Source organism: Brassica napus, chromosome A10 (assembly GCF_020379485.1).
Source record: "Brassica napus cultivar Da-Ae chromosome A10, Da-Ae, whole genome shotgun sequence".
Lineage (NCBI taxonomy): Eukaryota > Viridiplantae > Streptophyta > Magnoliopsida > Brassicales > Brassicaceae > Brassica > Brassica napus.
Window position 1 is genome coordinate 10,170,145 of NC_063443.1, and position 27,389 is coordinate 10,197,533.

General features: G+C 37.0%; 6 protein-coding genes across 12 annotated transcripts; 3 read left to right on the plus strand and 3 right to left on the minus strand.

Annotated features, from left to right (window-relative positions):
- Nucleotides 1-89: 89 nt before the first annotated feature.
- Nucleotides 90-2,301, plus strand: LOC106371403 (pectinesterase QRT1). The gene is made up of 5 exons (XM_013811468.3): nucleotides 90-637; nucleotides 941-1,136; nucleotides 1,221-1,424; nucleotides 1,507-1,742; nucleotides 1,835-2,301. The coding sequence occupies exons 1-5, from the start codon at nucleotides 276-278 to the stop codon at nucleotides 1,980-1,982; spliced, it is 1,146 nt and encodes a 381-aa protein (XP_013666922.1). The 5' UTR covers nucleotides 90-275; the 3' UTR covers nucleotides 1,983-2,301.
- On the minus strand, nucleotides 2,096-5,555 carry LOC106371402. Its single transcript, XM_013811467.3, has 6 exons — nucleotides 4,655-5,555; nucleotides 4,445-4,536; nucleotides 4,236-4,358; nucleotides 3,340-4,116; nucleotides 3,028-3,238; nucleotides 2,096-2,927 (listed from the first exon to the last, which is right to left on the minus strand). Exons 1-6 carry the CDS (start codon nucleotides 4,947-4,949, stop codon nucleotides 2,446-2,448), a joined length of 1,980 nt encoding a protein of 659 aa, XP_013666921.1. The 5' UTR covers nucleotides 4,950-5,555; the 3' UTR covers nucleotides 2,096-2,445.
- Nucleotides 5,556-5,662: 107 nt separating this feature from the next.
- BNAA10G09780D lies at nucleotides 5,663-7,733 on the plus strand. Its single transcript, XM_013811466.3, has 6 exons — nucleotides 5,663-5,972; nucleotides 6,263-6,617; nucleotides 6,699-6,783; nucleotides 6,872-6,958; nucleotides 7,094-7,345; nucleotides 7,436-7,733. The coding sequence occupies exons 1-6, from the start codon at nucleotides 5,833-5,835 to the stop codon at nucleotides 7,510-7,512; spliced, it is 996 nt and encodes a 331-aa protein (XP_013666920.1). The 5' UTR covers nucleotides 5,663-5,832; the 3' UTR covers nucleotides 7,513-7,733.
- Nucleotides 7,734-8,028: 295 nt separating this feature from the next.
- On the minus strand, nucleotides 8,029-14,373 carry LOC106369592 (protein RRP6-like 3). The gene is made up of 6 exons (XM_048742150.1): nucleotides 14,029-14,373; nucleotides 9,642-9,728; nucleotides 9,305-9,565; nucleotides 8,977-9,212; nucleotides 8,339-8,876; nucleotides 8,029-8,268 (listed from the first exon to the last, which is right to left on the minus strand). Exons 1-6 carry the CDS (start codon nucleotides 14,371-14,373, stop codon nucleotides 8,029-8,031), a joined length of 1,707 nt encoding a protein of 568 aa, XP_048598107.1.
- On the minus strand, nucleotides 13,719-20,296 carry LOC106371398 (F-box only protein 8). Of its 4 annotated transcripts, XR_001274531.3 has the most exons (10): nucleotides 19,066-20,249; nucleotides 15,497-15,587; nucleotides 15,371-15,411; nucleotides 15,243-15,295; nucleotides 15,140-15,168; nucleotides 14,918-15,042; nucleotides 14,714-14,816; nucleotides 14,551-14,639; nucleotides 14,436-14,465; nucleotides 13,719-14,354 (listed from the first exon to the last, which is right to left on the minus strand). XR_001274531.3 is itself a non-coding variant. In XM_022687429.2 (1 exon), the coding sequence occupies exon 1, from the start codon at nucleotides 20,054-20,056 to the stop codon at nucleotides 18,857-18,859; it is 1,200 nt and encodes a 399-aa protein (XP_022543150.1). In that variant the 5' UTR covers nucleotides 20,057-20,296; the 3' UTR covers nucleotides 18,717-18,856. The 4 variants fall into 4 exon arrangements, 1 of the variants encoding a protein (XP_022543150.1); XR_001274530.3 differs by lacking the exon at nucleotides 15,140-15,168; XR_001274528.3 differs by having other exon boundaries at nucleotides 14,918-15,168.
- A 1,009-nt stretch (nucleotides 20,297-21,305) lies between these two features.
- On the plus strand, nucleotides 21,306-26,779 carry LOC106370288. 4 transcript variants are annotated; one of them, XR_001274258.3, is made up of 9 exons: nucleotides 21,306-21,759; nucleotides 21,868-25,047; nucleotides 25,118-25,230; nucleotides 25,339-25,390; nucleotides 25,526-25,594; nucleotides 25,782-25,838; nucleotides 25,968-26,047; nucleotides 26,137-26,324; nucleotides 26,470-26,779. XR_001274258.3 is itself a non-coding variant. In XM_048742858.1 (8 exons), the coding sequence occupies exon 1, from the start codon at nucleotides 23,418-23,420 to the stop codon at nucleotides 23,721-23,723; it is 306 nt and encodes a 101-aa protein (XP_048598815.1). In that variant the 5' UTR covers nucleotides 23,284-23,417; the 3' UTR covers nucleotides 23,724-25,047; nucleotides 25,118-25,230; nucleotides 25,339-25,390; nucleotides 25,526-25,594; nucleotides 25,782-25,838; nucleotides 25,987-26,047; nucleotides 26,137-26,324; nucleotides 26,470-26,779. The 4 variants fall into 4 exon arrangements, 1 of the variants encoding a protein (XP_048598815.1); XR_001274256.3 differs by having other exon boundaries at nucleotides 25,142-25,230; nucleotides 25,987-26,047; XR_001274257.3 differs by lacking the exon at nucleotides 25,118-25,230 and having other exon boundaries at nucleotides 21,307-21,759; nucleotides 25,261-25,390; nucleotides 25,987-26,047.
- Nucleotides 26,780-27,389: the final 610 nt, after the last annotated feature.

Consider the following 27,389-nt stretch of genomic DNA (forward strand, 5'->3'; position numbering starts at 1 on the left):
AAAGAAGAAGACAGAACAAAGAGAGGCTCCTCGTATTTAATAAACCCATCTTTCTCACACGACCTTTCACCTCTAAAGACTCTCCAACATAAAAATAAAACTTGCAAGGGAAAATATAAACGTAAACTTTGCCAAGTTTTCTTCTCTAACTCACACTCCCACGAAACCTTAAAACGTTTTTCCTCCACAACTCAGGAAAAAAAAAATACACTAACGTTTTTTGTTTGTGTTTGGTCTTCTGACTACAAGGTTTTTTTTTCTCACAGACATTCTCCATGAAAGACAAAGCCTTTGTTCCCGCGGTTTTATTGCTCTGTTTTTGGGTTCTGCTGAGTTCAGGGTCGTCGAGACTGTTGCAGAGTGATGATAAAGGTAATGAGTTGAAGAATTACATAAGCTGGGAAGACATGAGAGTTGTGGAAGAAGTTGGAAGAGAGAGGAGGAGCTCCAGCGTTAAGGTGAAGGATAATAATATGGTAAACCAAGAAAGTAATATGGCGACTGTAAACGCGAGCAGGGTGATCGTGGTTGATAAGAGAGGAAGAGGAGACTCTGTTACAGTTCAAGGAGCTGTTGATATGGTTCCCGATTCCAATTCTCAAAGAGTTAAAATCTTAATTCTTCCCGGCGTTTACAGGTAAAATCAAACAAATCTGATGAAACCGTGTTTTGATCAAAAATTAGAAACGTTTTATTTTATTTTTAAAATATAAATAAAAGCAGTTGAAGCTAAGTTCTTGGGTTAGTGGGGGTTATCTTACACATCAGCTACGTGGGGTAGTTTTTGTAATACAATCTCTCTCTCTCTACATCTTTTCCGAAATTCTCGGTTTTTATTATTATTACAGAATCTGTGTCTGTGTCATAATACTCTTTGTTTCACAAAAATTCTGTTTTTGTGTTATATAAAAAAAAAAACGTTATGTCTTGGTCGTTGCAGGGAGAAGGTGATAGTGCCGAGGACAAAACCGTACATATCCTTCATAGGCAATGAGAGTTACGCGGAGTACACAGTCATTACTTGGAGCGATAAGTCCTCAGACCCTTATAGCAATGGTACTGAACTCGGCACTTACAGAACCGCCACTGTTGCAATCGACTCTGATTTCTTCTGCGCCACTGCCATCACTTTCGAGGTCCTAAAACCATTCTATCTTGTGTTCTTCTTCTACATGCATTTTGAATTTATGTTCTTCAACGTTATGGATAATGAGTTGCAGAACACGGTGGTGGCAGAGGCGGGAGAGGAAGGGAAGCAAGCGGTTGCGCTAAGGGTAACAGGGGACAAGGCAATGTTCTATAAAGTCAGGGTTTTGGGATCACAAGACACTCTTAATGATGCAACTGGTTCTCACTACTTTTTCCAATGCCACATCCAAGGAAGTGTCGATTTCATCTTCGGCAACGCCAAGTCTCTTTACCAGGTATAATAAAACATCAATCCATCTTCAATCCTTTTATAGTATATAAAAAATGTACAATGTTTATCTGAGGAAAACATCACAGGACTGTGATATCCGCTCAACCGCAAGGAGATTTGGTGCGATCGCAGCTCACCATAGAAGTGAAGAGAGTGATGATACTGGTTTCTCCTTTGTGAACTGTGACATCGGTGGAACCGGGAAGGTTTACCTGGGGAGAGCTTGGGGTAACTACTCGACAACTGTTTATTCAAACTGTTACATTGCTGATATCATCACTCCTGTGGGCTGGAGTGACTGGGACGACACTGACAGGCAAAGGTAACTGAAGATCCTCAGCTACCAAACTAAAACCTGTTCTGTCTGAAAAACCAACAAAAAGACTGACTTCTTTTTTTTCTTTGTTTGTGCAGTAAGGTGCTGTTCGGGGAGTATAACTGCAGGGGAAGAGGAGCAGAGAGAAGAGGTCGAGTGCCGTGGTCAAGGAGTCTTACCCAAGATGAAGTGAAGCCTTTTCTTGGGAGGGAGTTCATATTTGGAGATCAATGGTTGAGACTCTAAAACACTTACTGACAAAGGGTACCGTTCAGCTAACAGGAGATGATGACCTAATCATACTTTTAATATACATTGTGTAATTAGTACTAAAACTGAGCGCAGAGAGAAACAGAATCTGCGTGCTTTTAAACTTTTATTAAAAGATTTGATTTTGGTTTTCAAGACGAGAGATTTCTTACAAGCTGGTTTATAAACCAAGTCACCAAATAATCCTATTCTAAGATCAGTTGAAAGCAAATGCAACCACCAAAATCATGCCTCCTCAATTTTTCTATACAACCTTTTACCTACTCGTCTCTCCTCAGCACCAACCAAGTCAAACCCACAATCACTTCGTTCTTTTCTTCTTCTGCAAACTATGTCAATATATATCTATACATAAAGAAAACACTAAAGTTTCCATAGACGTGGCACGTACCAGAATTACCATCATTATATATATAAGCTCATCTCAAGAAAGCATCTTTTACGATGTCACTAGCGTGGTAGTAGTTTTTGACAGTGTGAAGACTGTTTCTGATTTACGAGCTTTCTCATCATTACCGTTAACATCATCCTCGTTGTGGTCCTCCTGCACGGTATTAGTTTGGTTACTTCCAAGTCCAACCTCTTTATCCTCTTCTTTCGAAAGTATACTTTCATCATCATCATCATTCTTAACAACCCCATCATCTTTATGCTCTTTGTTCTGTTCTCCTAAAAGGGAAATGTCCAGTATATCGCCTTTAGGTTCTGCCTCCTCGACAATATCTTGCATTACAATGGGCTTTGCCTTGGCATCTTTTGAAAGAGTGGAAGACACGGAAAGCTTGGCTTCCGGGCTAATATCATCAGATGATACAAGAGAGAGTATTTCCGGTTTAGGATCGATGTCAATCCAGCAGTCTCCCACCCAGTCTCTGGAAATCCTAATATCCTTCCTCTGCACCGTTAAGCATAAGTTCTCACCTAACATCACGAAAACCAAAACACATGTCAGCCCTAAGAGAAAGATGGAGATAGACAACTAGTGAGTGAGAGATAACAATAGGAAAACACTAAATCATACCAGGGATATATATTTGCAAGTCCGGTTTGTCAGTGGCAATCACAACACCTTCCCACCAACCATCATTCCACCATGCATCAACAGCTTCACCAATTGTAGGATCAAAGTCAGCTGATTTAGCATCAGGAGGAGCAGGCCGGATTGTTGGGCGGTTGGAAGACCTCATACCAAGCTTATCAGGCATCGCAGGTTTCAAAGCTGGCACCCATTCCTACTCAAAACATGAGAAAGAGAAAAAAAAAACATTAGGAGACAACCAGAAGACTATATATCAAAATTTAAATAGGCAATGGCTGTGGAAGCATGATATACCTCAAGGTTTCCATATCCATCCTCGTCGTCTATATCATCATACTGGAGTTTAACCTGTTTCCTTGATACTTCCAGAACAGTGCACCTAAACCAGCAGCCTCTTATACCGCTATCTTGACACAGAAACTCTATTTTTGCATCGGCCTTGATAACTCCATTAGAACAATGATGTTTATGAGCCTTTGGGGAAGAAAGTCTTTTTCCCGAGGCATCAAGTTTGAGTCTTTTACATGAAGATTCATATGCTGTGAACAGATGATCAGACATCATTCTTCTTTGTTTTTTCTTGCTCCGCTCAGCGCCAACCATTACATTCTCACCCTCGCTCCACGGTTCATCTTCCTCTTTATTCATCCCACAGTCTACAGGACCAGACTCCATCGAACTTAAGCAAGACATTATCGGTTGGTCTAAATATCCACGCAATTTACTCAAGTCAAAAGGTTTAATTTTGTTGCTCCTGAATTGCCGATAGCACATGTGTACCCTTTCCAATAAAGAATTAGGAAAAGACGCTATACACTCCTCATAATGCTCACGGGTCAAGACAGTGGCAGGACCGTCAACACATTCAGCACTGATGACCTGTGAGTGAGGGGTGATGAAAACCTCTTTTGGGTGTGGGTTTTTGAGAGCAACTGCACCCTTCACTTCTTTTGTGCAGTGGAACCACCTCACTCTGACCTTTTTTAGGCCACGCTTGTCCTCATACATATCTTCAAGATACGCAACGTACCGGTCGTCCCCTTTGCTCATGACAAATACAAAAGAGTGCACCTGAAAATCCAAAAGAAGAAATACACCTTCAAGTGAGTAAACAGAGTTCCATCCATGCTCAAAAACTTAACAGATCCAAACACAATGACAAATCAACATATAGCGAACATTCAACTTACCCCTATAGTTGTCCCATTCCTACAGAATGATGGGTAATGTTTGAGCTGTTTGCCACACATCCAGGAAGCTCCTGACCACATAATATCCCAAATGTGAACCCTCAAGTTTATGGGAAGCCGGGCCTGTGAGAGAGATTCATCCATCAGTATTACAGGAGAGTAAAAATGCAGTGACTTATTGTCTAAAGCAATAAGCAGCTAAACATCACCTCTTCTGTTGCTTGAGCTCGCTGAGCAGCAAATCCATTGCTTGGAAATTCAGGAGACCCATTAGATTCCCCTGAATCACATTTTAGCGACTCTGTAATCAACAGTAAACAAGTTCTATAAATAACCGGTTACAAAGTTAGAAGAGACTCCCTCCTAGACCCAACAGAGAAAATTGTCACACATGGTACAAGATAAAGCTAGATACGTACTCGACCAGTTTCCTTGTGCATTTTGTTTAGACAGCATTGAAGTGAGCCAGTCGACAACCTCTCTCCTGGACCTCCATTTGAAGCCAGCATGGATCGAATTCTCGGGACCATAGAAACGCACAAAATCCTCAGAGACAACATAGAACATGTGTCTAACACTTCTCTCAGTCCCAACCACAGCTAAGATGGATTCACCAGCAGAATCTTTCAGGAAGTAATGAACAACACGGTTCCCTCTCTCCTGTGAGACAAAATGCTCTTTCCACTCCACAAAATGATGATCATTCTCGCACATATTGAACTAACTACTGGATGTTAACAGGCCTTGACGCCAGTTCATAGCCTTACCCCTAAAACGACCCAACAATAACCCTAAATCCCCTATGCCGTGGAAACCCTAAAGCAAACTTCTTTAAGCCCTTTTAATGCATAACAGCTAAATTGTCGACGTCTTTGTAAAGTTTCCAGCTTGGAGGGAAATCAAATAACCCGGACGAAGAAGAAGTTGGGATTAGAGAAAGCGGAGAAGAATCCAGTGAGTGGAGAGTCACGAAGATCTGCGGAGCGACCAGAGACGAAGCCGTGGAGACAGTGATCCAAGCTGGAGAGCGCCGCAAAACACCAAGATACGACTTTGACTGCGGTAATCAGCTGAAGCATGACGAATACGAAATGGGCATCTCACACGAGAAAAACAAAGGAAGATGATTAAGGGTTTAGTTCGTCGTGGAACAAACGTGTAATAGACAGCTCAGAAAAGCGGCGACAACACAAAAACGGCGATCGATTTCGAAGATCGGAAGAAGGGTGAAGAGGAAGGAACTGAGTTGTGATTAAGGTGAAGCTGAAGAAAATAGGGTATTCGTATTCCCATGGATGATCTCTCTCTCTCTCTCTCTGAAAGTTGCAGGCAAAAGCAGCTGCTTGTTGAAGAAAGAAGACATACTGGGCCTTTAATGGGCTTACAGAACTCTTTTCTTTCTAATCTCTTGTCTCTTTGGCTGTCCGAGAAACACAGAAGTTGTTTATAAACGTTTTTTATTTTCTCGAGAAAATTATTCTTTTAATGGATTAGAAAATCAATCTACAACTACAACTAAGCAAGCGTAGATTCACTCTTTCTTCTTCTTCTTCTTTTTGCTGATTGACCTTGGGGAGATTCGTTTAACCTTGTAATAATGGCGGGAATAGCTATAGTCTTAGATCTACTCAAGAAATCTCATAACAAACACGCTTTTCACTCATCGTCTTCTCTGTCTTCCGCCGCCGCCGTATCTGCTTTCGCCACTGCTCCCTTCGCGTCTAGGTTTCTCTTCGGGTATGTATCGTGTCTTGATTGATGCTCTCTTTCGATTTGTATTGACTAGATCGTGATGGATATGATGATTGGATTGATAAGTAGGATCTCTTCTGAGATTAGGATTGATCTTAAGCCTAGATTTTAGGTTTTGATTGAGCTGAAACAGCACTATAGCCCAACGTTACATCAACTACTAGTAGCCAAGATCATGTTTTGCAATCTAGTAGGATGTTATCAACGATGTTTGTAATCTATTTACAATCTCTTAATCTTGAACATGTGTTTCTCTTCTGTTAATGTTATTACAGTTCTTTTGAGCCTAGAGTTGCGTATTGTGATGCGGCAGCTGCAATAGATGATGATTACCTTGCTGCTGCTATACGAAAGATGTCTGCGGATACTTTGCAGCTTCAGACGCCTACATACATTCCTACTAGCTCTAAGGTTTACAATATCCAGCCAAAACCACTCTTCTCCGCCTTCGAGTTCAGGGCACTTGCGATGACCACAGTGAGATCCCTCCTCATGTTTTATCTGCCTCTTTTGGAGCCTAAACCGGCTTCAGAGGACGATGATGATTTCCTTAACAATGCCGCGGAAGAACGCCGTGGCGCAGACTTGATTGTTCCTCTTAAAAAGTCTGTCAAGCAAATTGCCCGTGAGGTTAGTATTTGTTTGTATCAAAGGGTGCTTCGTGGTGTCATGATTTTAACTGATGTTTTCGGGTATATATATGATCCACAGACCACAGTTGTGACTACTCGGAGAGTCCTTGAAAGGCTGGCTATTAGTTATGTCTCACAGCGTATGGCATGGAAGCTTCTAAAGGGTAACGTCATCTTCTATTACTTTGCTTTCCCCAACAACAAACTTGTCATCACATAATATTAATGTATAACATTGTGTACATATGATAGATGTGCCACAGTCTACTTTACGCAAGGCTGGGAGAGGGTGGCCCACACATGTATACATCTATAAAGTCAGCCAGACAACTCTTAGAGGTATGGTAACATATTCTTTGGACCGGGACCTTTCCATCAAAAGCTTGTTCTGCTTGAGATCGGTCATTGTTTAGTTTTTACCATAACTTTTTTAACGTGTACATAAATATGTTTGGTCATTGGATGTGTTTTCAGGACACTTCCTCGGGATTGCAGCATCGTGGACAGTTCAAGTAGGAATAGAAATCTACAGATGTGTTAACCGTTATGTTAAACCCAAACCCGAAGAAGAAGACGAGGAACAAGTGGAGATAGCAGAGCAAGCCAAGGATCTTGGAAACAAAGTTGTGGGTATCACAGTAAGATGTGGTGCTTCTTTAGTATTCGCTGCCATTGGAGCTGGTATCTGCTCTTGCCTCATGCGTCCCTCCACTGGACAATGGATCGGTAAGCCCCCGACACTGATAAATCTGGTGTAATGTCTCTTTTTTGGTTTGGAACAATGATTGATGTGTATGGTTTTTATATATAATGTAGGCTGCACGCTGGGGGACTTGGCTGGTCCGATGGTTGTTTCGATTTGCTTGCAGAAGACTCTTCAAGCTGATGGTTAACTTTATATGTGGAGATTGAATTCTTCAGCTTTGACCATCCAAAATGAAATCAAAAGGTTGCTTTTTCTGAATTTTTTCTACTGAGACCTTGAAAACGTTTTGATCAATACACTCGAATGATTCACAAATTGTACCTACTTTTGAGAACATCTGAATAAGGCAGGTGTTTATTTTTCACTGGATTTAATGTTAAATTTGTATATTATTTTCTTTTAGCTCCACATTATGTATGCTTGAAAGTAAATCTCTACATAACAGGTAATGAATGAACAAAAGCAAAAGTCTGGAGTAATCTCATCTATATACACTTAGTTCATGAGCACGAGCTGAAATGCTCACAGTCAAAGTCACAAACGACTCTTGACTAAACCAACCCAACCACAAAAAAAAAAAAAACATCCTTGTTAAGTGAGTTTTACATGCCCCAGTCATTAGGTAAATTTCTAGGATGAAGTCAAAGTCACAAACGACTAAACTAACCACAAAACAAAAGAAGACATCCTTGTGAAGTGAATGTTACATGCCCCACTCACTAGGTAAATTTGTAGGATGAAGATCGTTCACGAACTGTTGCCTCCATTCTTCACAAAACCTTTTAACTCCATCTTCTCCGGAGTTCTTTAACAGATTATCAATGATCTGTTTTTCTACACTTGTTTCATTTTTTTCTTCCTTAGAACTCATCAACCCAATCTTTCGAACTCCTTCCAAATCCTCGCGCGAAAGGTTGCTTCGGCCATAATGCCTCTCTACGATCTAACACCAATTGAAATTATCAAAGTTGGTTCATAAACTAAATGTTTCAGTGAAACTATTTGACACGTACCTCCATGTATTCCTCACGGCGAGATTCTGGGATGGTCGGCCTATCCAAAAGCGCTGCTGCAGCTCTTCGAATATTTACATGTTCTTTAGCTTCAACCATTTTCTGATGAGAAGGTTGGGAGACTTCATATCTTGAACTCATTGTTTTCTTGTAACGCTCTCCAGCTTCTAGAGCAATTTTCTGACACTTTTGACACAGCCACACCATATCACGAGACTGATCCATTTTAAGTGTCTCTGTGAAATATTTCCGGTATGATGGTGGTACTATCCGGTGACGATTCAATTCGATCCCTTCTTTGCCGCAACTATTACACAAATCCTTTTTCTTCTCAACTTTTTCAGGACCACCCAAAGTTTCAGTCTTCAACTGTAAAGCATATTCTCCATGAATTTGAGTCTGTTCTGCAAGCCCCATCTTCAGATACCATTGCCCTTTTCCATGGTTACACCGAAACTTCAACGTTCCATCACTCTCGTACACAGCAACGTCAGGCTTGCGTATAGGTATCTGTGATACCTTTGAAGTTTGTTTTCCACTTTTTTTTGACCAGAAGGGAAAAAGGAATGATTATGAAATTTCCCAGAAGAGAACAATTCAACAGATTAATCCCACACGTTCCATTCATACCCAGACACTTTTGAAGAATAAGTGGAAAAGCGGTCTCAAGAGCTACAGACTTGTCACTCATGATCTGGTTGAAGTAATCGTCATAATGACACAGGAAAATTACCGACACCTCATCAATTTTCCCCCCTCTTTGTTGATCAGCGGTTGATTTAAACACATCGTATGTGGTTGGAACTTTCCGAGCAAATTCAAGCATAACCTCATTAGATAACACAAATTCTCTGCTTTCATCGTGGATCCGTGCCTGAGAAAGAAACGGACATTAAATTAAAACTACAAAACTTATTTATGAAATTCTGAACTGAAACAATTAAAAAAAAAGCAAAGGAAACTAACCATCAGATCTCTCCATATACAAAGTTTCCAAGCACGTTCACGACAATCATATTGTTCCCGATTAGCTAATTTGAAATCTTCTTGTCCTTTGGCGTATAGTGTTAAGCACACTTTGTTGCACCTCCTAATACACTCATCATACTTTTTAAGTTCTTTGAGCTCGGCAGCCAAAACATCGGCAATCCAAAGCAAATATTGCGTATCCGTTCTTGCATATCGCAACATCTTTGGTGGGAGTGGTCGCTCTGTCCAATCACGAGTCTGCAGTGAAAGGTTTAGCATAGATAAGACGGATGATACAACTGAAAAAAACACACACACAATAAAATATACTCACCCGTAATGTTTTGTCTGTGTCTACATTACAAATAGTTTGTAGCAAACCCTCGAGTGATTTTTGAGGCTTTTCCAATACCAAACATGCCTGTAAAAAACCAAATTAGGAAACAGAGAAAACAGAGAAACTACATACATAAATAAAATTAAAAAATAAATAACAAACACAACAAATGTAAGAAATTTTCAAACAATCTAAGGTAATAATCATGATACCTAGTAGTGATCACTCTCTTCTTCACTGAAAATTTTCAAAACCTCTGTTTGTGAAACGCGTCGGAGGTGCAGACGTGAAGAAGAAGAAAGTAGCCGTTGGTTATTTTTTTTTATAATATTGTTCATATTTCTATTCTGATTAGTATAGTATGTTTGGGTACATTTACATTATTGGGCTTCGTTTAATTAGTTAATGCCCAAACATTTACATTATTGGGCTTCGTTTAATTAGTTAATGGGCTGGAAGGTGGTTTTGAGGGATTTGTATTCGTTTCCGTTTCTATTTCGTCGGCTGTTGGAGACAAATAACGGGAGGACATTGAAGCTACTTGAGGTTGAGATACGCCAGCTTTGCTCTGCTTCCTTTTTAATATCTGCTTGCTCGTATTATCTTGCATTTGTTCTTGTGTTGTGTGTTTTTGATTAACTGCAACTTTTTTCAAATGTAAATGTTTAAGCTTTGTTGAGGAAGCTTAGCTTTGTTTGTGAGCTGTAGGTTTTTACTTTGGGTATGTTGTTGTCATTTCAAGTAATGATGGTGATTTTGAGTAGTGAAGATGTGACATGTAACTTCTTGCGTTGTGGGTTTTTGATAAGGTCATATGTAATATTTAAGCTTTGTAAGTATGTTGTTGAGGAAGCTCAGTTTACTTATGAGCTAAGTAATATCACTTCAAGTAATGGTTTTTAGTGATCTTGAGTAGTAAAGATGCGACTTTTAACTTTTGTGAATCTCCGATTAACCATGTTCGTTTGACCTGATGGCATAACATGAAATTGGAATCTAGCCTGACATATTACTTCATTCGATAGTTTCTGAGTGTATGATACTTACCTGTACTTGCGTTAAACCTGCTAACATAAGTTTCATTATTGTTTACGTTTTTTTTAAGTTTAACTGTTGATGAGCAGGTGATGTTCATTGTCAGTTCCCAGACCGCTTGCGGTTGTTTGAGCATGGTGGATATCCTCTAGCTGCGAACGGGATTGGATCCGATGGTGCAGTTGGAAGTTGGAACTTCACTGATAAAAAAATGTACACCAAGTGTAGAAGCATCGAGAGTGCTTATTATAGGTCTCAGATCAATAAAGCATCATTGGAACTAACTATTCAAGCAGATGCAAAAGAGCGGTATCGGGCCCAACACCCTCACCTTTTTCGCTTGTAGCCTTGTTGGATATATAAAAGAAGCTCATCATAGCCACTTTGATTTGATGGAAAAAGAGTTATGGAGTAGGGCGAGCATTAGCGTTGCCTAGTTATGCAGGACGGGGCATCTTCAAGAGGACAAAGCACTATTATCGATAAGACCAAACAAAGTAATCTGGAGTTACTAAGAGTTGTTGGCTCCAGAGTGTCTCTGTCGAAAATGGGAGAAAGTTTCAAAAGACTGTGAGAGAGAGGATTCAGAATAAAGCTGGACAAAGTTGTGACTGGCAGAATTTATTGTGGGAGACATTTCACATCCAGAAATAGAGGAAATATATGCAAAGTTAGAGAAAGATAAATGAGGGAGTAGACACAGGTCCTGTTGCGGATTGAACAAGAGTAAAAGCAAGAAGTTGAATTGGAGAGGCATAGTGAGACATCCGCCAAACTAAAGCTTACTGTCTACTAATTAAGTTCATCAAACGGCAAGTAAAAGTAATGATTGCCATTCTGTAATTAAGTTACTGTCCTTGTATCTTTCAACGAGAGATATTGTTGTGAGAATTCCAAATGTTGTGTGATTCACAACATTTTGCAATTTACCATCTCAAACTCAAACCAACTGGAAAAAAAGAAAAATCATCTATTGGATTGTTCAAAGTTACACACTCTACTGGAGTTGAATCAAGACAAAAGCATATACTGATCCACCAGAAGACATTGCTTTGCTCAATTTTTTGGCCAAAGAAAAGAGTAGAGTAAACAGTATATACGATTTCCAAGGGAAAACAAGAGGAGTGCAATGAGGCTATACACACAATTATTACATACTAGGGCCGGCCCGCCCTACGGGCGGGATTATTTTTTAAAAATTATGGAAATAGTTAAAGTAAATATTCAATATAAATTATTATATTTTAAAACATACATATTAGTTAAATTCTGTATATATTATTGTATTTGAAGATTAAATATATTATGCCGTATTGATAACCAAAATTTTTTCATGGTGCCATCACATAATTTTTAGTAGTTTTCTCGAGTTGGATGAATCTAAAGAGTACCGTGAGGAAAAAGACGAACTTGTAATTATAGATTAAGTAAACATTTATAAGTAATTTTTTTATTAGGTCGGTTAATTATTAGTTGTGTAAACCGGAAAAAATAATATTAAAGTATCGTATCTTGATACGTTAAGCAGCTTAAATTTGATAAGTTTGGATTATCATCTTTTTTCCGTACTCAATATATATTATGTGTTGAAATTGAAAAAAATGACTATAAATTAATAAGCTGTTAAATTCTCACTGAAATTTTGTGATTGATGTTTAGATAATTATAACATAATACAAAAGAATACAAAAGCGTACGGAAAATATTTAACAACTAAATATTTATTATATTAAACTAAATAACTATTCAAAATTTGATCTAAATAGATGCATTGTAATTTTAATATCAATTGTTAATTAGTAAAACAATCACCGTTTCAATTTTTTATCTATATATATATAGTTTTCCATCAAAATATACGAACGACTATTTCTACTAAACAATAAATATTTATAAAAAATATGCAATCCATTATTTTTTTTTTAAAAATACTACTATTATTTTTTTAGTTATACGTACTTTTGATTAGTTTTTGTTGTATGGTTAATATTTTATGCGGTTATGTTATTCATCAGTTGTGTCGACTTATTTGAAATATATTTATTTATTTTCTGTGTAAATAAGGTAGTAAATACACATTAGGGACTTTGTATATGAAGCCAATTATTTAATTAATAGGGTCAGTTTTAATAGGATGTTTTTTCATCAGAACTGGAAATGTAGAACTGCAAGATAAGTTAGTGTCATATGTCGAACATGAATATGTTTTCATGAAAGAACATAATATTATTGAGTCATAGGCCATTAATCGATTTTGGATGTTTTTAGTTTTGGTTATGCTCTGATACCATGATAAATCTTAGTTTGGGATCAAAGTTAACTTGAATATTATTGAGAATGAAGCTTGGTATTTATACCAAGAGAAGTAATTCGAAAACAGGAAAACTTAAAGCCAAAACTATCTAGAAAAATAATAGAAAACCTTATCTAAATCATATTCATATGATTCCTAATTCACATAGAAATCCTACTCCAGTAGAATACATACAGTACTATGTTTAGCCATATCCATTTCTTGCTTGCTGGTGCAGACAGAAAGAATTACATAAAATGGTTTTCAATAGAATCAAAGCAGAGATGGAGCAAGTAAGAAGACTACAACACTGTTAGATTCACTGCTCAATTTTTATAAAAAGATAACTTGGGAGAATTAATCTAAAACAGTGTTATAGACCAGATCGTCAGATTCAAGCACATGTAAATGTAAAAGGCCACACTTTTATAGAATCATGTAGATGGGGGGTCATAAAACCAGTTATGACAGTCTATAGATGACAATCAGTTTACCATTAGGATCCAAAATTCCATTACAGCCTTGACCACAAAGGAATCCATAAGTTGGTACGATATTATTAACGGATAAAGAAACATTCTGTCATGGGAACATAAGAAACCATATTAATCTTTCAGAGAGAAAAATGCTAGCAAAAATCAATGTTTGTATTTTTTGAAAATTTGTGAAACCATATTATATTTATGCATAACCTGTTAGACAATGCTTCTACAACACCATATGCCCAGCAGGAACTACAGTGACCATAAACAAACCAAAAATGTTTTCATTGATCTGAGAAGGCACTTTTGAATATAAAAAACCAAGCAAACAAAGTTAGCTGGTCTTTAATGTGATAATCAAGGAGATAATTAGATACATGACATAAGAAGAGTCAGTATATCATCTTTTGAAGACAATGAAATAAAGACATAGGTATCGAAGTTAAGATTGACCTAGGATCCTTCAAATTGCACTGTGACCAAGCGGTTCTAGCATCAACATCATTTGGAACATTAAAGAACATGAATCTGTCTATAGTCAGCAAATAATGATATTATTCATGATGATACCTACGTTTGATGATGGAGTCATGGAGATCTTCTCATGTCCATACCCAGTGACGCTCTTATCAATTTTGGCACCCATAGAGGGGAAATCAAGCAAACTGTTAGCAATTCTGATGTGGGGCTTGAAGCTCGGCGACTCTAAAAGCTCTAGAAATGGAGACGGTGGCTCCCGAACTGGTGGAAGTCTCACACGACCTCTCTGACAACAAAGACTAAACTGCTTGCTCTCTTGGTTTGTCTGAACTCGAGGTGCTTCAGCATTCCAGAACAACGCTTTACAGGATGGACATGAGACCAACTCCCATTTGTCATATGTCTTGAGATCATTTTCACCTAGATATAACAAACGCATAATCGGTTAATTATGAAATTATAACCGAATCTTGAAACGGTCGTAAAGTGTGAGTGACATACGTGGTCTTTTTGAGCTTCCGGAAGTAGATGCTGTTGTATAATGTCAGATTCAGCTCATCAGGAAACAGAAATTTGTTTTTAAAATGCTATTAATAAGACACAGAATTTTATTTACCAGATGCCGATGAAGATCCAGCTATCTGGGCCCTTTTTTTCTCTTTACACAAATCTCCATTCGTAGCTGTCTGGCACTTCGAGCAGAATCTGCAGTTGTTATTTTGTTGATTGGCTGATATCTTAAATTTATTATTAGTTCGTGTAAAAGAATGCGACGATACCTTTAGCTATGCGGCGTTCTTGATTTATAGTAGTCAGAGTGTCTGATTCGGATAAGTTACCGTGTGAGAGAACCGGTCTGCGAAGATGATGCTGCAGGAGGCACTGATTAAATCAACTAAATTAGTTAGATATACCTCTATATATATATATATATATATATAGATCTATATATATATACACGTATACATTCACTTATTCTGTACCTGTAAGAGTAATTGGTCTTCCCATTTTGCGTTTCTTATTAGGTTGCTAGTTAGCTAAGAAACATCAAATTTCAGAGTACTCTTCTCAGGCTCAAAATCTCCCAGGAGATCTTCCACCAGATTATCTGCCCAGACAAAATTTAAACAATACACTGATGATTACTAATACAATCTCCTTAATCAAGAATTCAAAACAAAATCATCGGGTAAGCCTTCCCTGACCTTCCCTTAGCTTTAAACAAACTAAAACACTGAAAAAAACGAAGCAACTAATCAAAGACAAAGACATCAACAAAAAAAGTAATTTGATGCTTCTCTGGCTGACCTGTGTTCCCATGATTCATTACAATAAACTGAAACCGAGGTTCTTGTTTACTTCTGAAACAAAACAAAATCAGATTTTTAGAAGATAAAAGTCAACATCACGCATAGCTGAAGACCTAAAGTACTCACCTTTTGACAACAAACAAAGACCCTTCAACATCCTTACGACTCTGATTGAAAATAAGAAAACCACACAGATCAGTCAGTAACAAAGCATACATCAACAACCTCATACGATTAGTGATTGCAACTTACCCATTGACTGATCTCAATGTTGAATTCATAGAAGGTAGCATGAGCTGCTGTGATTAGGATCTCCTCATGAAAGGATCGATTCGCTGGAGACCTGTGAGATTAAAGAGGATAACTCCGTTATATGTATTGTTTCAGACAGTGAAGAAGAAGATGAAAGAGCGTATTAGAAACTTCAATCGCCATTAGCGCTGGAGACAGAAAAGAGACGAAGAAGAACCTAATGGAAAACGCCGTGTTTCATCAAGTATACCCTTATGGGCTAGAGAAAGAGATGATTTGGGCCCAACAAAATGCAAAGCCCGTGCGAATGCAGTGTTTTTAAAAGAATGAGACACGTGGCAGCGTTTTCTTCCTCCACTTAGTGACGTGGCATCACCAGGAGGGAGACAACATATTTTTATAGTAATAGACTAGGGAAAACCCGCCTTACAGGCGAGCAGCGAATGAATGAATAATATAAAAGTATCTTAAATTGTAATGAAAATGTGAAACTATAAACTATTATTAATTAAAATAACATACACTTTAATTATTTGTTTTGTTATTTTTATTAGAGAATTTTTTTCTAATCATTTTAAATAATTCGATGAAAATGATAATGGCTACATTTGATGTTTTAATATTTTTTTTTTACTTGGCTATGAAAATACGTTTACAATTAGGTATAAAAATTAGAAATAACTTTTTATAGTTGTTTCATTTCATTTATACATAATATTTAAATTATTTAGGACGATAAATATTTGTTATATTTAGTTCATCCATGATCTAAAATCCTTAGATTAAGATATTGAAATACTTTCACGTGACTATATAAAGTCTTATAATGGTGCTAATGATTTTCAAACGAATGTTTGGCATACATTCAATCGATGACTGAAAAACATTATTTTTGCTTTGAGTGCTGTTCGGATGATTTGATCAATATTGAAAATGGATTCAAACAATGTTATGTTTCAGCAGATTTTGATTTTTTTTCAAATATGCTATGATGGAATTTAAAATATCTCATTCATATAATATGAATTAATAATGTTAACTTATTTTCTCAACGCAATAATGTTAACTAAACAAATTTTAGAGAAAATTGACCGCTTGGCTCCCTTCTCTCCAACAGAAGGGTGATCTTGTTTGTTACTAAGAAAACTGGTCACTCAAGGAACATTCTTATCTTCTCTGGAAAGAGAGGAAAAACAGGTTACACTCATGCGTTGCTAAACCTCATGGTACTACCTTTGCTCACATTGACAGGCTCACCCGGAACATCCTTCACAAAGGTTCAACAAAGGATGTGCCAGTCTCCTTGCAGTCTGGTTAACTTATAGCTAATCCAAGTTTCTCGTACTTATTTTCACGTTTAGCTTCCTTTTTTTTGCCAACGAAGCTGTCTGCACCTAGCTTGTAACAAACATTTACTTCTGATAATATAATTTACATTTTATCCAAAAAAAATACATATAAGATATTTTACCCATGTGTGATCTCGGTTCTTCCCATCTCATGTTTGATGAACCCTTGCAACTATAAAGAATCAAAGCAAAGTTTAGTTACGCATTATATATACGATCTAAATCATAGACATGATGAGATGTAAAGATTATGAAACAAAACCTGGTGGTGGTGTCTAGTAACAGTAGCCCAGAAGATATTTTACTGAGACAGGGCTTATGTGAGATATGATTGCACAAAGAGAGAAGCTTTCTTTCCATCCCAATGAACATCAAATGCTTCTTGAACTTTGGGCAAATGTTTTCCTTGGATGTCACTAATGAGCTAAATAGAGATATACGTAATGAGAGGCTTATAAGATGATTAAGCTACAGTAAAAGCTTTTAGACTTTAAGTACGACCGCTGAATTCTCCAAGGTGCAGTAGGGAAAAACAAAATGATCAACTTTGGTAACGAGTGAGTACTACGGTTAGAACTACTTATCACAACTCACAAAATCCAATTGCATTGAACACTACTTATCACAACTCACAAAATCCAATTTCATTGAACGACAAACTTTAAAGCAAAAACTAAAGACCTGTTCAAGCTGCTGAGCCTGAATCCATTGCTCCGTAATTACTTCGGTGATCTAAAAATAATTAGAAACGTAGCTCAAAACAATAAGTTCATGACACATTTTGTCAGAGCAATTATATGAAAACTGAGTTACATACAAACCATATTAGAACCAAACTTTTTACCAAAAAAAAAAAATATTAGAACCAAACAGATTATATTTGATACCACAACAGCAAAAAACCTCAAAGCCAGACAAATCTGAGCAGCCGCACCTCCACCGTGGAAGAACACCGGCCGGTCCTCAAATCAAACCCGACGACATTAAGGGATGGATTTAGATCCATCGGGCAGGGATAATCATTCTGGTCCTGGGAGAGGTGAGAAGTACTGAAGAATTACCATAATACTGTAAATAAAACTTCTCTCGATATTAAGAACTGTAAGGATGATGCTAAAGGGAAGAAGGCATACCTTTTTATACAATCACCGCCTGGATGAAGGATAAGAATCATTGAATGCACGATCGTGGTTGTAGTGGACATGAAGAGTCAAGCTTTTTAGATTTGTAACTGTTCAGAGATTAAGAAGAGAGACCGAAACGACATAAACAGGCACTGACTTGACGTTTATAGAGGAAGTCACACGCCTTTTCAGAACCGCCATGGATGGCACACAAAAAAATTTACGCAGCGACGATGAATCCTAAGAATCAAATTCATGAAGAAGAGGGTAGAGAAAACAGGCTTTTTTGTTTGTTAGTCGGCCCAGAATAAAGCCCATCAAAGTGAAGTTTAAATGAAACGGTGTGTTTTGAATGTCCTTGACACGTGTCACGCTCTCAAAACACGAATTTCCTAGCTTGAATCCTATTTGGACAGCCTAGGAGGGATCCAAACCCTCTTTTATATATATAGATATGAAGATTATTGAAGTCAGTTATGTTGTAGGAAAAGGAAATATAATGAGTCACCTTCTCGCAAGCCGTGAGCTTAAAGTAGTTTAGACATAAAAACTAGCATCTTCAAACCTTGGTTTTAGATTTAAGAAGAACATGATATTATTTGCCCTTTTTTTTTTTTTGATTTCGTAAATGTTGAAAGAAAAACTTTGGTTTGTTTTTATGAATAAAGTTTGTTAATGCAGATTTGATAACAAAAAATACGCATAAAGGAAGAGATGGAAATAAACAAAGCCAATGAAGAGAGCAAAAGGCCAAGAAAGAAATATAACATATTAAATTCAAAGGGAAGTTACCTAGTTACAAAATAAATAAGTTTTAGCTAAACAAAGAGAAAGACGAAACAGGATGATCTGATCGAAGAATGCCGTCGTCATCCTAAAAAGCAGGATCAAGATTCGAGGTACTTGACATTCTCAGTCGGATCCATAAACTCCACGTCAAAAGATTTGAAAAAACTATCCATAGTAAACCAGTGATCCGGTATCCCACTGATTTCAACCTTTTTGAGATGATTGAGTTGGAAATCATAGCAGAGAAAGTAAAAGGGAGGAATCAAGTATTGTGGTACCAAGAGAACTTGACCTTTTAGAGTTGTACCTTTTGCCGTGAAAAAACAGTGAGTGACTAAATGCATTTGACAAGGCTGCAAAAACAGAGTCTTCCTTGACCATTCCTTGTTCCTCCAATGTTCCACAACCCACAGATCCACCAAGCCATTCTCTTTGAGCAAAGAGAAGTCAAAGACAGCTACTTTGCCACCGTAGTTTATTAGAGCCAACCTCTTCCCAGGGGGAGGAGGTAGTTTAATCATACTCAACTCTTCAGACCTGATGTCGAAACTCACAAGAACACAAGTCTGTGAAGAATCAGTGAAAGCCATATAATATAAAACATTGTTCATAGTCACTTGTTGACGGGAAGGATGGTGAGGAGTTCGAAAATCTTCTGCAACCCTTTTCCACGAACCACCAGCTTCTAGTACAAAGACCCAATGCTCTGAAATAGTCTCTGGGACACTTGCTAATTCTTCCTTTTCTTGTTCGTCTAGTCCTTGTCTAGAGAATAAGGCCGTAATTACGCAGAGTAGCTTGTACTGATCGCTGACTGGGTCGTGGCAGATAAAGTAGAGACTGAAATAATGGGGATATCCTTTGACAAAAGATTCTTGTATGCAAGGCAAGATGACAAGTTGTCTGGTGCTGGGGTTATAGATACGCGCCTCTGACTTCACCGTGAAGCAGATGAAGCCATGGAGAACGCGTAGTAAGTTGCCCACCATCCCACCACCGATGGTGAGGTCTTGGTGGAATTCTAAGGAGGAAGACGGACATGGACATGGACATGTGGTTGTTGGAGTGGATGATAGAAGTAGAGATTTTGTGTTTTCTAGGCGGTGCACTAACGACATGTAGAAACGAGGTTGCTGGGATTGGTACGTCAGGAAACGGTTGCAAAAGTGTGTCGACAAAGGGAGAGATGACCAGAACTTTGAGATGCACCTGAACCTCATCACCGATTTCGCAGGCAATCTCGCCGCTATTTCGATCATGAGATCCTCAGGAATCTCCCCTGTTTCCGAATCCTGCATCTTTCTCTCCACCTCCTCTTCCTGCAAATACTCAATTCACCCACCACTTTGATCTTAAACAAGTTTTGGAGATTCCAAGGAAACATATATATATATATATATATATATACAGATCTAGATCTATAGGAAAACCGAACTTAACTTTTTTTTTTTTTAATTTAGGGAAAAAAGAAGGACAAAGAAGAAAAAGGAAAGGAATATGTATTTCATACCAACTCTACCTGGTTTGGGGCTTTTGGCTTATCAATGAATTTAGACAAAAAATGCTCTACTTCCTCTATTTTAACTAGGCCTAGGATTGAACATTTTACCCGAATTCGAAGATCTGATCCAAAATCGTCTCGTAAAAATTCGATCCGGATAGTAATCAAACCGATCATTTTACTCTATTAAATCTTGTTATAGAGAACCTGCAAGTCTTGCATCTCACCTGGCTCAAATCCGAGATCGGATAGAATATCTGAAATATCCAAAATTTTTGGTATAGGTTAGGTGCATATAAGTGTTTCAATATATTTTTGGTATTATGGAATATTTTTTAAGTTTTGATTTTGGGTTTCAGGGTATGTTTTTGGGTTTTCTGATAAAATTTTAGATTTGTAAAAATATAATTCGGATAATCGAATAAAATTTCGGGTATTTTTCATATCTTCGGATCAGATTTTAAATAAAAAATTCAGATACTTTCGGATAATTAAATATTTTCAAGTATTTTTTGTGTGTTTTAGATATTTTTTGGGTTAGATCAGACAAGACCCTAACCGAATCTAATCTAAATCCAAACTGAATTCGAACCAAATAATTCTAATTATTCTATTAGATTTAATTATCTAAGATCCGAAAAGGATCCGGACCCGACAAGACTCGAATGCCAGGCTTAATTTTAACTTTCGATTTTTAGCTTTTTTTGTTAATATTTGATACATATCTATTCTAAACTTCTATTCATGTGTGATTTTTTAAATTTGGATCTTCTAGGAATTTTACTAAACATATTTTGTTTAATCTATAAATATATCAAATTTTAACCCTTAGTATAGATGAAACATTTGATTTTCTTTACCTTACATCAATCCAAACATTATATTGTAACCATCTATAGATCCATACGGTAGAGAACCGGCAGAGTTGTGGAACCGAAAATAAGAAAAACAGTTTATATTTTTGTTTGCATATACGTACCTAAACTTGGTTTGGAATATTTGTTTAAATTTTATGAAATCTAATAATTTATAAATTTTGTAATATTTAAATTTAATAATTAAATTTCTAAAAAGAAAAAAAAAATTAAGAACTTCATAAAGATTTTTTTACAAAACTAATTTCATTAGTAGGGATTCTAAAATTTATAAAATACACAAAAGATTATAAAATTAATTTTAAGAGCCCAGACTTTAAGCAATGGAGATGGTTTTTAGCACCAAGAAATCCGAGCTTCAGGCTTCAGCCATCTAAAACCATGAACCGAATCGAACCGATCTTGAAAAAAATCGAATCCGATTTTGGTTAAACCAAGTAGACAATGAACGCCGAAGCTTACATTTAACCCAAAACCCCTTTTCGCTGTTTAAAATCTGTGAAAATGTTCTTTATCTCTGGAGACGAAGAGAGGTAATAAGCAAAGCTCTCGCAATGACCGAAACTCCACGCCATCGAGTAGCTGCGTCGGAGATTTTCCTCCATTATCTGACTGTTCTCGCAAGGTACTGTCAAAACCTGCTTACCATCAAAGAAATGTGTTGTTCTTGAAATTCCTTTTGGTGTTGGAAGTGCTGGTAAAAGCCTGTTGATTATCATATGATGTGTAACAGGACTGGTGTGTATAGTTTACCTATAGGCAGAAAAAAGCTCATCTTAATGGGATTACAAGCACAAGAAGCTCTGGCATCATGCCACTGATGGTGATTATTCAGATATCAAGCAAGAATATATAGCAAGTCAAAGGGCAATTTGGCCTCTAGATTTGATAGGGTGGATGATGATCAACAGGGTAAAGTGCAACGACTCAGAGTTGGTGGTAGGCCCCCTGGGTCAGGTGATGGAACAGCCACAGTCTGCTACTGTCATGGACTGAGAAAGCTGGAATGTGGGGGAAAGCAGTCGTGCTTGGTGGAGTTGAACCTCCAGAGCAAAGTTTGTCACACAATGATGAGACTTGGATAAAACAGCTACAAGGAAGACTTCGGATTTACAGAAAACTTGGGTCAAACAGCCCGTGACCAAGTGTCAGAAGCTTTACTGCTTGCTTGGTCAGCTCTTTGAGGATGGATTTTCTGGTATCTGCGAAAGTTGATGGATCCTTGGAGAAGCTTTAGTCAATCTGGTGCATTTCAGCAAAAGTAAATCTATAGAGTGACACATTAGCTAAGCATTGGACAACAAGAAGTAGAGGTGCTGACATAGTGGCTAGGACTGTCATATCTGCACAATTGGTCGAGACTTTTTTTGCTCTATCCAAATGCCATGAGGAGTTGTGTTGTAATTTGTAAACAGAGTACTCACCTGGATCTCACTGTTTTCTTCTTCTTCTTTCTTTTTTTTTTTTGTCTGTTTCCCACTTGTTTGTAAGTTCAAGATTTAACATGTTATTTTCTTACCCAAACCGACTCTCTTTGGACGAATCATCTCGTACTCTTGAAATTCTCTCACAAATAGAAAACAAACAAAGAGGGTTAGGCATGCTCATGCGCTGAATTGGTAATGTGACTGGTGAAGTAATTTCACTAAAATATTAACTACACAATTATTTTATTGCTAACATGTCACTAATAAAGTTACAACATTTCACTAATTACTTTTAAGGATCAAATTAGTAATTTCCTCTCATAATAGTTGTGAGTTGTGACAACCAAAATTTTATTTGCAGTGTAAACGTAAAAGTTGGATAAATCCCATGATCATAGCTTAAAGGAGAGATATTTTCAATTGTAATGTTGTAAAGCGAGACACATCATCACCACGACCACAGAAACATGAAACTCATATGAATGGCTCCCAATAATTCGATTGTCTTAATTGTAAAAGGGGCCTCCCTCTTTAATATGTAATGCATTAAATACTTTCGCCTACTTCTTCTTCCTTCTCCTTGCACACCAAGCCACAATACACATTACACTCCAACCGTTTTAGTTTTGGCCCTACATAGAAAATCAATGCATCAGCATGTACCATCATTGGTCGATGCTAGTACAGCCACGGGGACTTTATATGTGTATAAATACGATTCCTTGGCCACCTTACTATAACCAATTCTCCAAGCTTCCCTTTGAGCTTGAGCTTCTTCTTCTTCTCCCTTCCTCTTGATTTTGATCTCAAAACCTCCTTTTTGTAAACACTTACAAGTTACAACCAACCAGACACAATGGGAATGAAATGCCTATTACCCCCGGCTCTCACTCAAATGTTTGGCTACCCTTCAAACCAAATCAATCAAACCAGCAACTTCGTAAACACCCACAACAAAATAAAGGTGATGGAGAGAGAGGAATTTCCAGGTGGGTTTCAAGTTCCTCTTCACTACCCTAAATACTCCAAGTCTGATTATGAAGCCATGGATGATCTTAGCCTTGACTTGCTCCTCAAACAATATGGAATCTCCTTCGAAGGATCTCTTGAAGACAAGAGGGTCTTTGCAATGGAGTCATTTCTCTGGCCAGATCAGCTTTAGAGTTTATTTATGTTTGGTGTTTGTATATTCAAGTCACATCTCCACCAACGTCCGATCCTATCATGAGCCTAAGATTAAATATTTTAGAATTATGATAAATCATGACATATATCAATCACTTTGTAATCAAGTTTGTGTATTATATGTTTATATTTGGGGGCTTTATATATACATGTATGAAAAACTTTTGAAGCATGTTATTTACACCTATGTATCACCATGATGAGTGCATTAACTAATAACATCTTTCTTGTTTTTAAGCCCTTTCTCAAGAAAAAGAAAAAAACATGAAACTAATACATCTTTCATGTATTATACATTCTAAAGATGTATGAAAAACTTTTGAAGCATGTTAGTTACACCTATGTATCACCATGATGAGTGCATTAACTAATAACATCTTTCTTGTTTTTAAGCCCTTTCTCAAAAAAAAAACATGAAACTAATACATCTTTCATGTATTATACATTCTAAAGATGTGATCTATCGACTTATGATAATCTAGTTATCTATTTTCTTAATCGGTCTAAACGCGGATTAATTTATGGACTACAACACATGAATACTGCACTCGACAAATGCTTACTATTAATAATTGTTTTGGTCAAGGATAAATCGATCTGACTGAAACTAGATTTATTAAAATATGTTAGGCATTACATCATTGATTCATTATAGACGTGGTTTAAGCGCAATAGTAAAGCTAAACTGCTTAAACACGGTATGCCAATATAATCATTTACGAATAATAAAAATAAAAATAAAAATAAAAATTTAAGTTGATAAATATAAAATATTTATCAACTACAGATAATATTATTTTGGTGTAAAATCTCTCGTATTAAAACATCTAATTATATAAAGTAGACCTCGACTCTCTTCTCCTCTTGCCACGTCACTAAATAGTGAAAGGAGGAGATGACACGTGTTGTTTCCTTGGCCGAGATTTCTTGCGTTTAGTTTCATTTTAAATGGGTTTCTCTTATTGGGCTTTTATGTCGTTATTAAGTTTTGTTAATGTTAAAATCAAATCTGATAGAGAGACTGATATCTTCTTCGTCAAAGTCGATATCAAAGATTAGGGTTCATCTTCTGCATCGATCTCTGCGGATCTACACCAACAATAGAGTTTCGGGATGTTGAGTGAGACGAATCGTCATGTATAATCTCTGTGTAAAGCTTCGATTGCGTCGTTTCGTCTTCGGTTCTAATTCTACGAAACGTTATGAAGTATTGATTCATAAACTTTAACAAACATCTTAACTCCATCGAACGACTTCAATCACGATTTCACATTCAATGTTACTTCTCCCCCTATAAAAAGGTCAGTCTTAATCACTTTAACACCACAGAAAACTTATTTAAAGTAACCTATCAATCCTTTTTATTTGAAGTCGGCCTATGGTCTTCCACCGTAGAGGTGCGACTGCTCAGATTTTTGGAAGCAAGGAGCTTCAAAAGCGGTGGCGAGCAGATAGGCGTGGTTATATTTCTCATGGATTCTAAGGTTATGTTGTTCCTGTCTTTGTATTTGCAGACCCTTGAACTAATTTTCCGACAATAACTCTGCGGCGGAGTTTCTTACAATTGTGGGGTTCAATAATGTATATTCCAGATATGGTTGCTTCTGTCGGGCCGGTGATGGATGTTCCTCCTCGCCATCTCATGTTAGTATTTGTGCTCTGCTCCTCACTTTCACGGGCTCGAACGTTGTGGTCAATGAATTTTCAATTGATTTGGATTCATTTGAGATATCGATATGTTTGTTCACGATTGGCGTTGTGATTCCTTTTTTTTCCTAGGGATTGGGGAGTAGTTTGATATAATATCGATGAGTGACATGGGTGAAGGAGTTCCCGAGATCGGAATGGGTACGTTGATTTGATTTTGATCTATAGAAACCTGATTTGATTTTGATCTGTAGAAACCGATCATGAATCACAGATGTTCTTCTTCGTTGATCACCTATCAATCATTATATGTACCTGATGTTACAGGATTGCTACCGTATTATCTTTGTAAAAGATTGATTTGAGATTTTTGTTTTAAATTGTGTAGATTACAAAACTGCCTCAGGTGTTAGCAGTTCTCTTGATCATCATTGAAAAAGGCAAGGTAAAATTAAACATTGATAATGAGAAAAGCTTCGCATCGACTATCAAATTATCTTTTTCAGGACTACTTTACTAACTTTAAAGATTTACTGAACTGTTTATAATGCACCAGAGTCTAACTTACCAGTAGATTGTTAATATTCCCTTAGGAGATGGATCTATGAGACGTGGTCAGGCCCTGGCGGTTAATGGGGAGAAAGCAATGGCCAGGTTAATGATTCTTATGTTTTACTCTAATTTTATGTCTGGTTGAACACGGGTTCATGTGCCTTCTAATGTTAATCCTAATTTGGTTGCAGGTAGAAGAGTTCCCAAAGGTTAACATAACGAAAACTACATGTTTGATTGTTCTCAATCATTCACCATGGTACAACAACTACGATTACTCTTAATGGAAGGTGAAACCATGAGAATCATGTATGAGCTGTGGTTTGCCAATCACAAAGTAGATGTTTTTTTTCTAAAGTCATGTCCACACATACGAGAGGTTAGTAAGAACACAAAACTTTAGCTCATTATGTTTCCTTTTAAACCATAGATCGGCTAGCAAGTATGCTATATAATGAAGGACTTATAATCATTGCAATCAACCTTTTTGATTAGATTTTTGATGTGTGCTATGATTTCTGCAGAATGACTGAGCCTCAGCTTAAGTACTCTGCCACAGAGAAGCAAGCTTTGGACACACTATAATCTCGATAAATAAATGGACCCATGCGCAGTATGGATAACACAGGAACAAGTTACGTTGTCGAGGCTGACCCCATGTGGTTTTACCTCAGGTTATGGCTTCCTGATGTTGATTCTCTTTCTTTTTTCTTGAAAACCTTAGAATAACAAAATAACAAAGTATCAAAATACAAGGTTAAGGTGAATATGTTTGTATGCATTATTATGGTTGAATAACGATGAATAAGCGCAACGTGGATTAGTATTTCTGTTTTTCCTTGAGTAAGCGCAAACAATAATCAGACAGTGTTGAAGAAGTCATAGGCTTTAGTGCGTTACGATCCACTGCAAGGTTACATTTTTACGCTAGGGGTCTTCATGTTAAAGATAATGGCAAGAACGTAAGCGTCACAATAGAGTGTGATCTTAGTCATGTTTCGTTTCCCTAAGAACCTTCGTGGTTGACATCAACAAATCCCAGTCGGCCGGACTTTGTTAAACTGATAATCACCTTTTTCTATAAATGATTAACTGAGATAAACTTTTAATCCTCATTCCAATCATTAGTTAAGTAACTTCATTATTTTGAAAATAATTACTATACAAAAATTCTTATTAGATTATATTTACTATATAATACTAAACTAAACTAATTTTTAAGAAATATATATATAAATGTTGATAAGCTTCATGGAAATTCACATATACCAACAAAAAACCTATGTTTCAGCTGAATTCATATTAAACAGGACATGTTTGGTAACCAAATAAAAAAAAAGCCACAAGCAAAAGTTATAAAACTATTACTCTTTCTTTTTTTGAACGCCACTATTAACCTCACAAAAGAATATAATAGTTAAGAGTATTAATTATTCATTTCCAA

Coding starts and splice junctions, on each gene's coding strand:
- LOC106371403 (XM_013811468.3), top strand. CDS start 276: ATGAAAGACAAAGCCTTTGTTCCCGCGGTTTTATTGCTCTGTTTTTGG. Junction 1,137..1,220: donor CCACTGCCATCACTTTCGAG/GTCCTAAAACCA, acceptor AATGAGTTGCAG/AACACGGTGGTGGCAGAGGC. Junction 1,743..1,834: donor GACGACACTGACAGGCAAAG/GTAACTGAAGAT, acceptor TTGTTTGTGCAG/TAAGGTGCTGTTCGGGGAGT.
- LOC106371402 (XM_013811467.3), bottom strand. CDS start 4,949: ATGTGCGAGAATGATCATCATTTTGTGGAGTGGAAAGAGCATTTTGTC. Junction 4,359..4,444: donor GAGCTCAAGCAACAGAAGAG/GTGATGTTTAGC, acceptor TCTCTCTCACAG/GCCCGGCTTCCCATAAACTT. Junction 4,117..4,235: donor GGAATGGGACAACTATAGGG/GTAAGTTGAATG, acceptor TTGGATTTTCAG/GTGCACTCTTTTGTATTTGT.
- BNAA10G09780D (XM_013811466.3), top strand. CDS start 5,833: ATGGCGGGAATAGCTATAGTCTTAGATCTACTCAAGAAATCTCATAAC. Junction 5,973..6,262: donor GCGTCTAGGTTTCTCTTCGG/GTATGTATCGTG, acceptor ATGTTATTACAG/TTCTTTTGAGCCTAGAGTTG. Junction 7,346..7,435: donor CTCCACTGGACAATGGATCG/GTAAGCCCCCGA, acceptor TATATAATGTAG/GCTGCACGCTGGGGGACTTG.
- LOC106369592 (XM_048742150.1), bottom strand. CDS start 14,373: ATGCGTTTGTTATATCTAGGTGAAAATGATCTCAAGACATATGACAAA. Junction 9,566..9,641: donor ACACAGACAAAACATTACGG/GTGAGTATATTT, acceptor CTTTCACTGCAG/ACTCGTGATTGGACAGAGCG. Junction 9,213..9,304: donor GTATATGGAGAGATCTGATG/GTTAGTTTCCTT, acceptor TTTCTTTCTCAG/GCACGGATCCACGATGAAAG.
- LOC106371398 (XM_022687429.2), bottom strand. CDS start 20,056: ATGCAGGATTCGGAAACAGGGGAGATTCCTGAGGATCTCATGATCGAA.
- LOC106370288 (XM_048742858.1), top strand. CDS start 23,418: ATGGGAATGAAATGCCTATTACCCCCGGCTCTCACTCAAATGTTTGGC.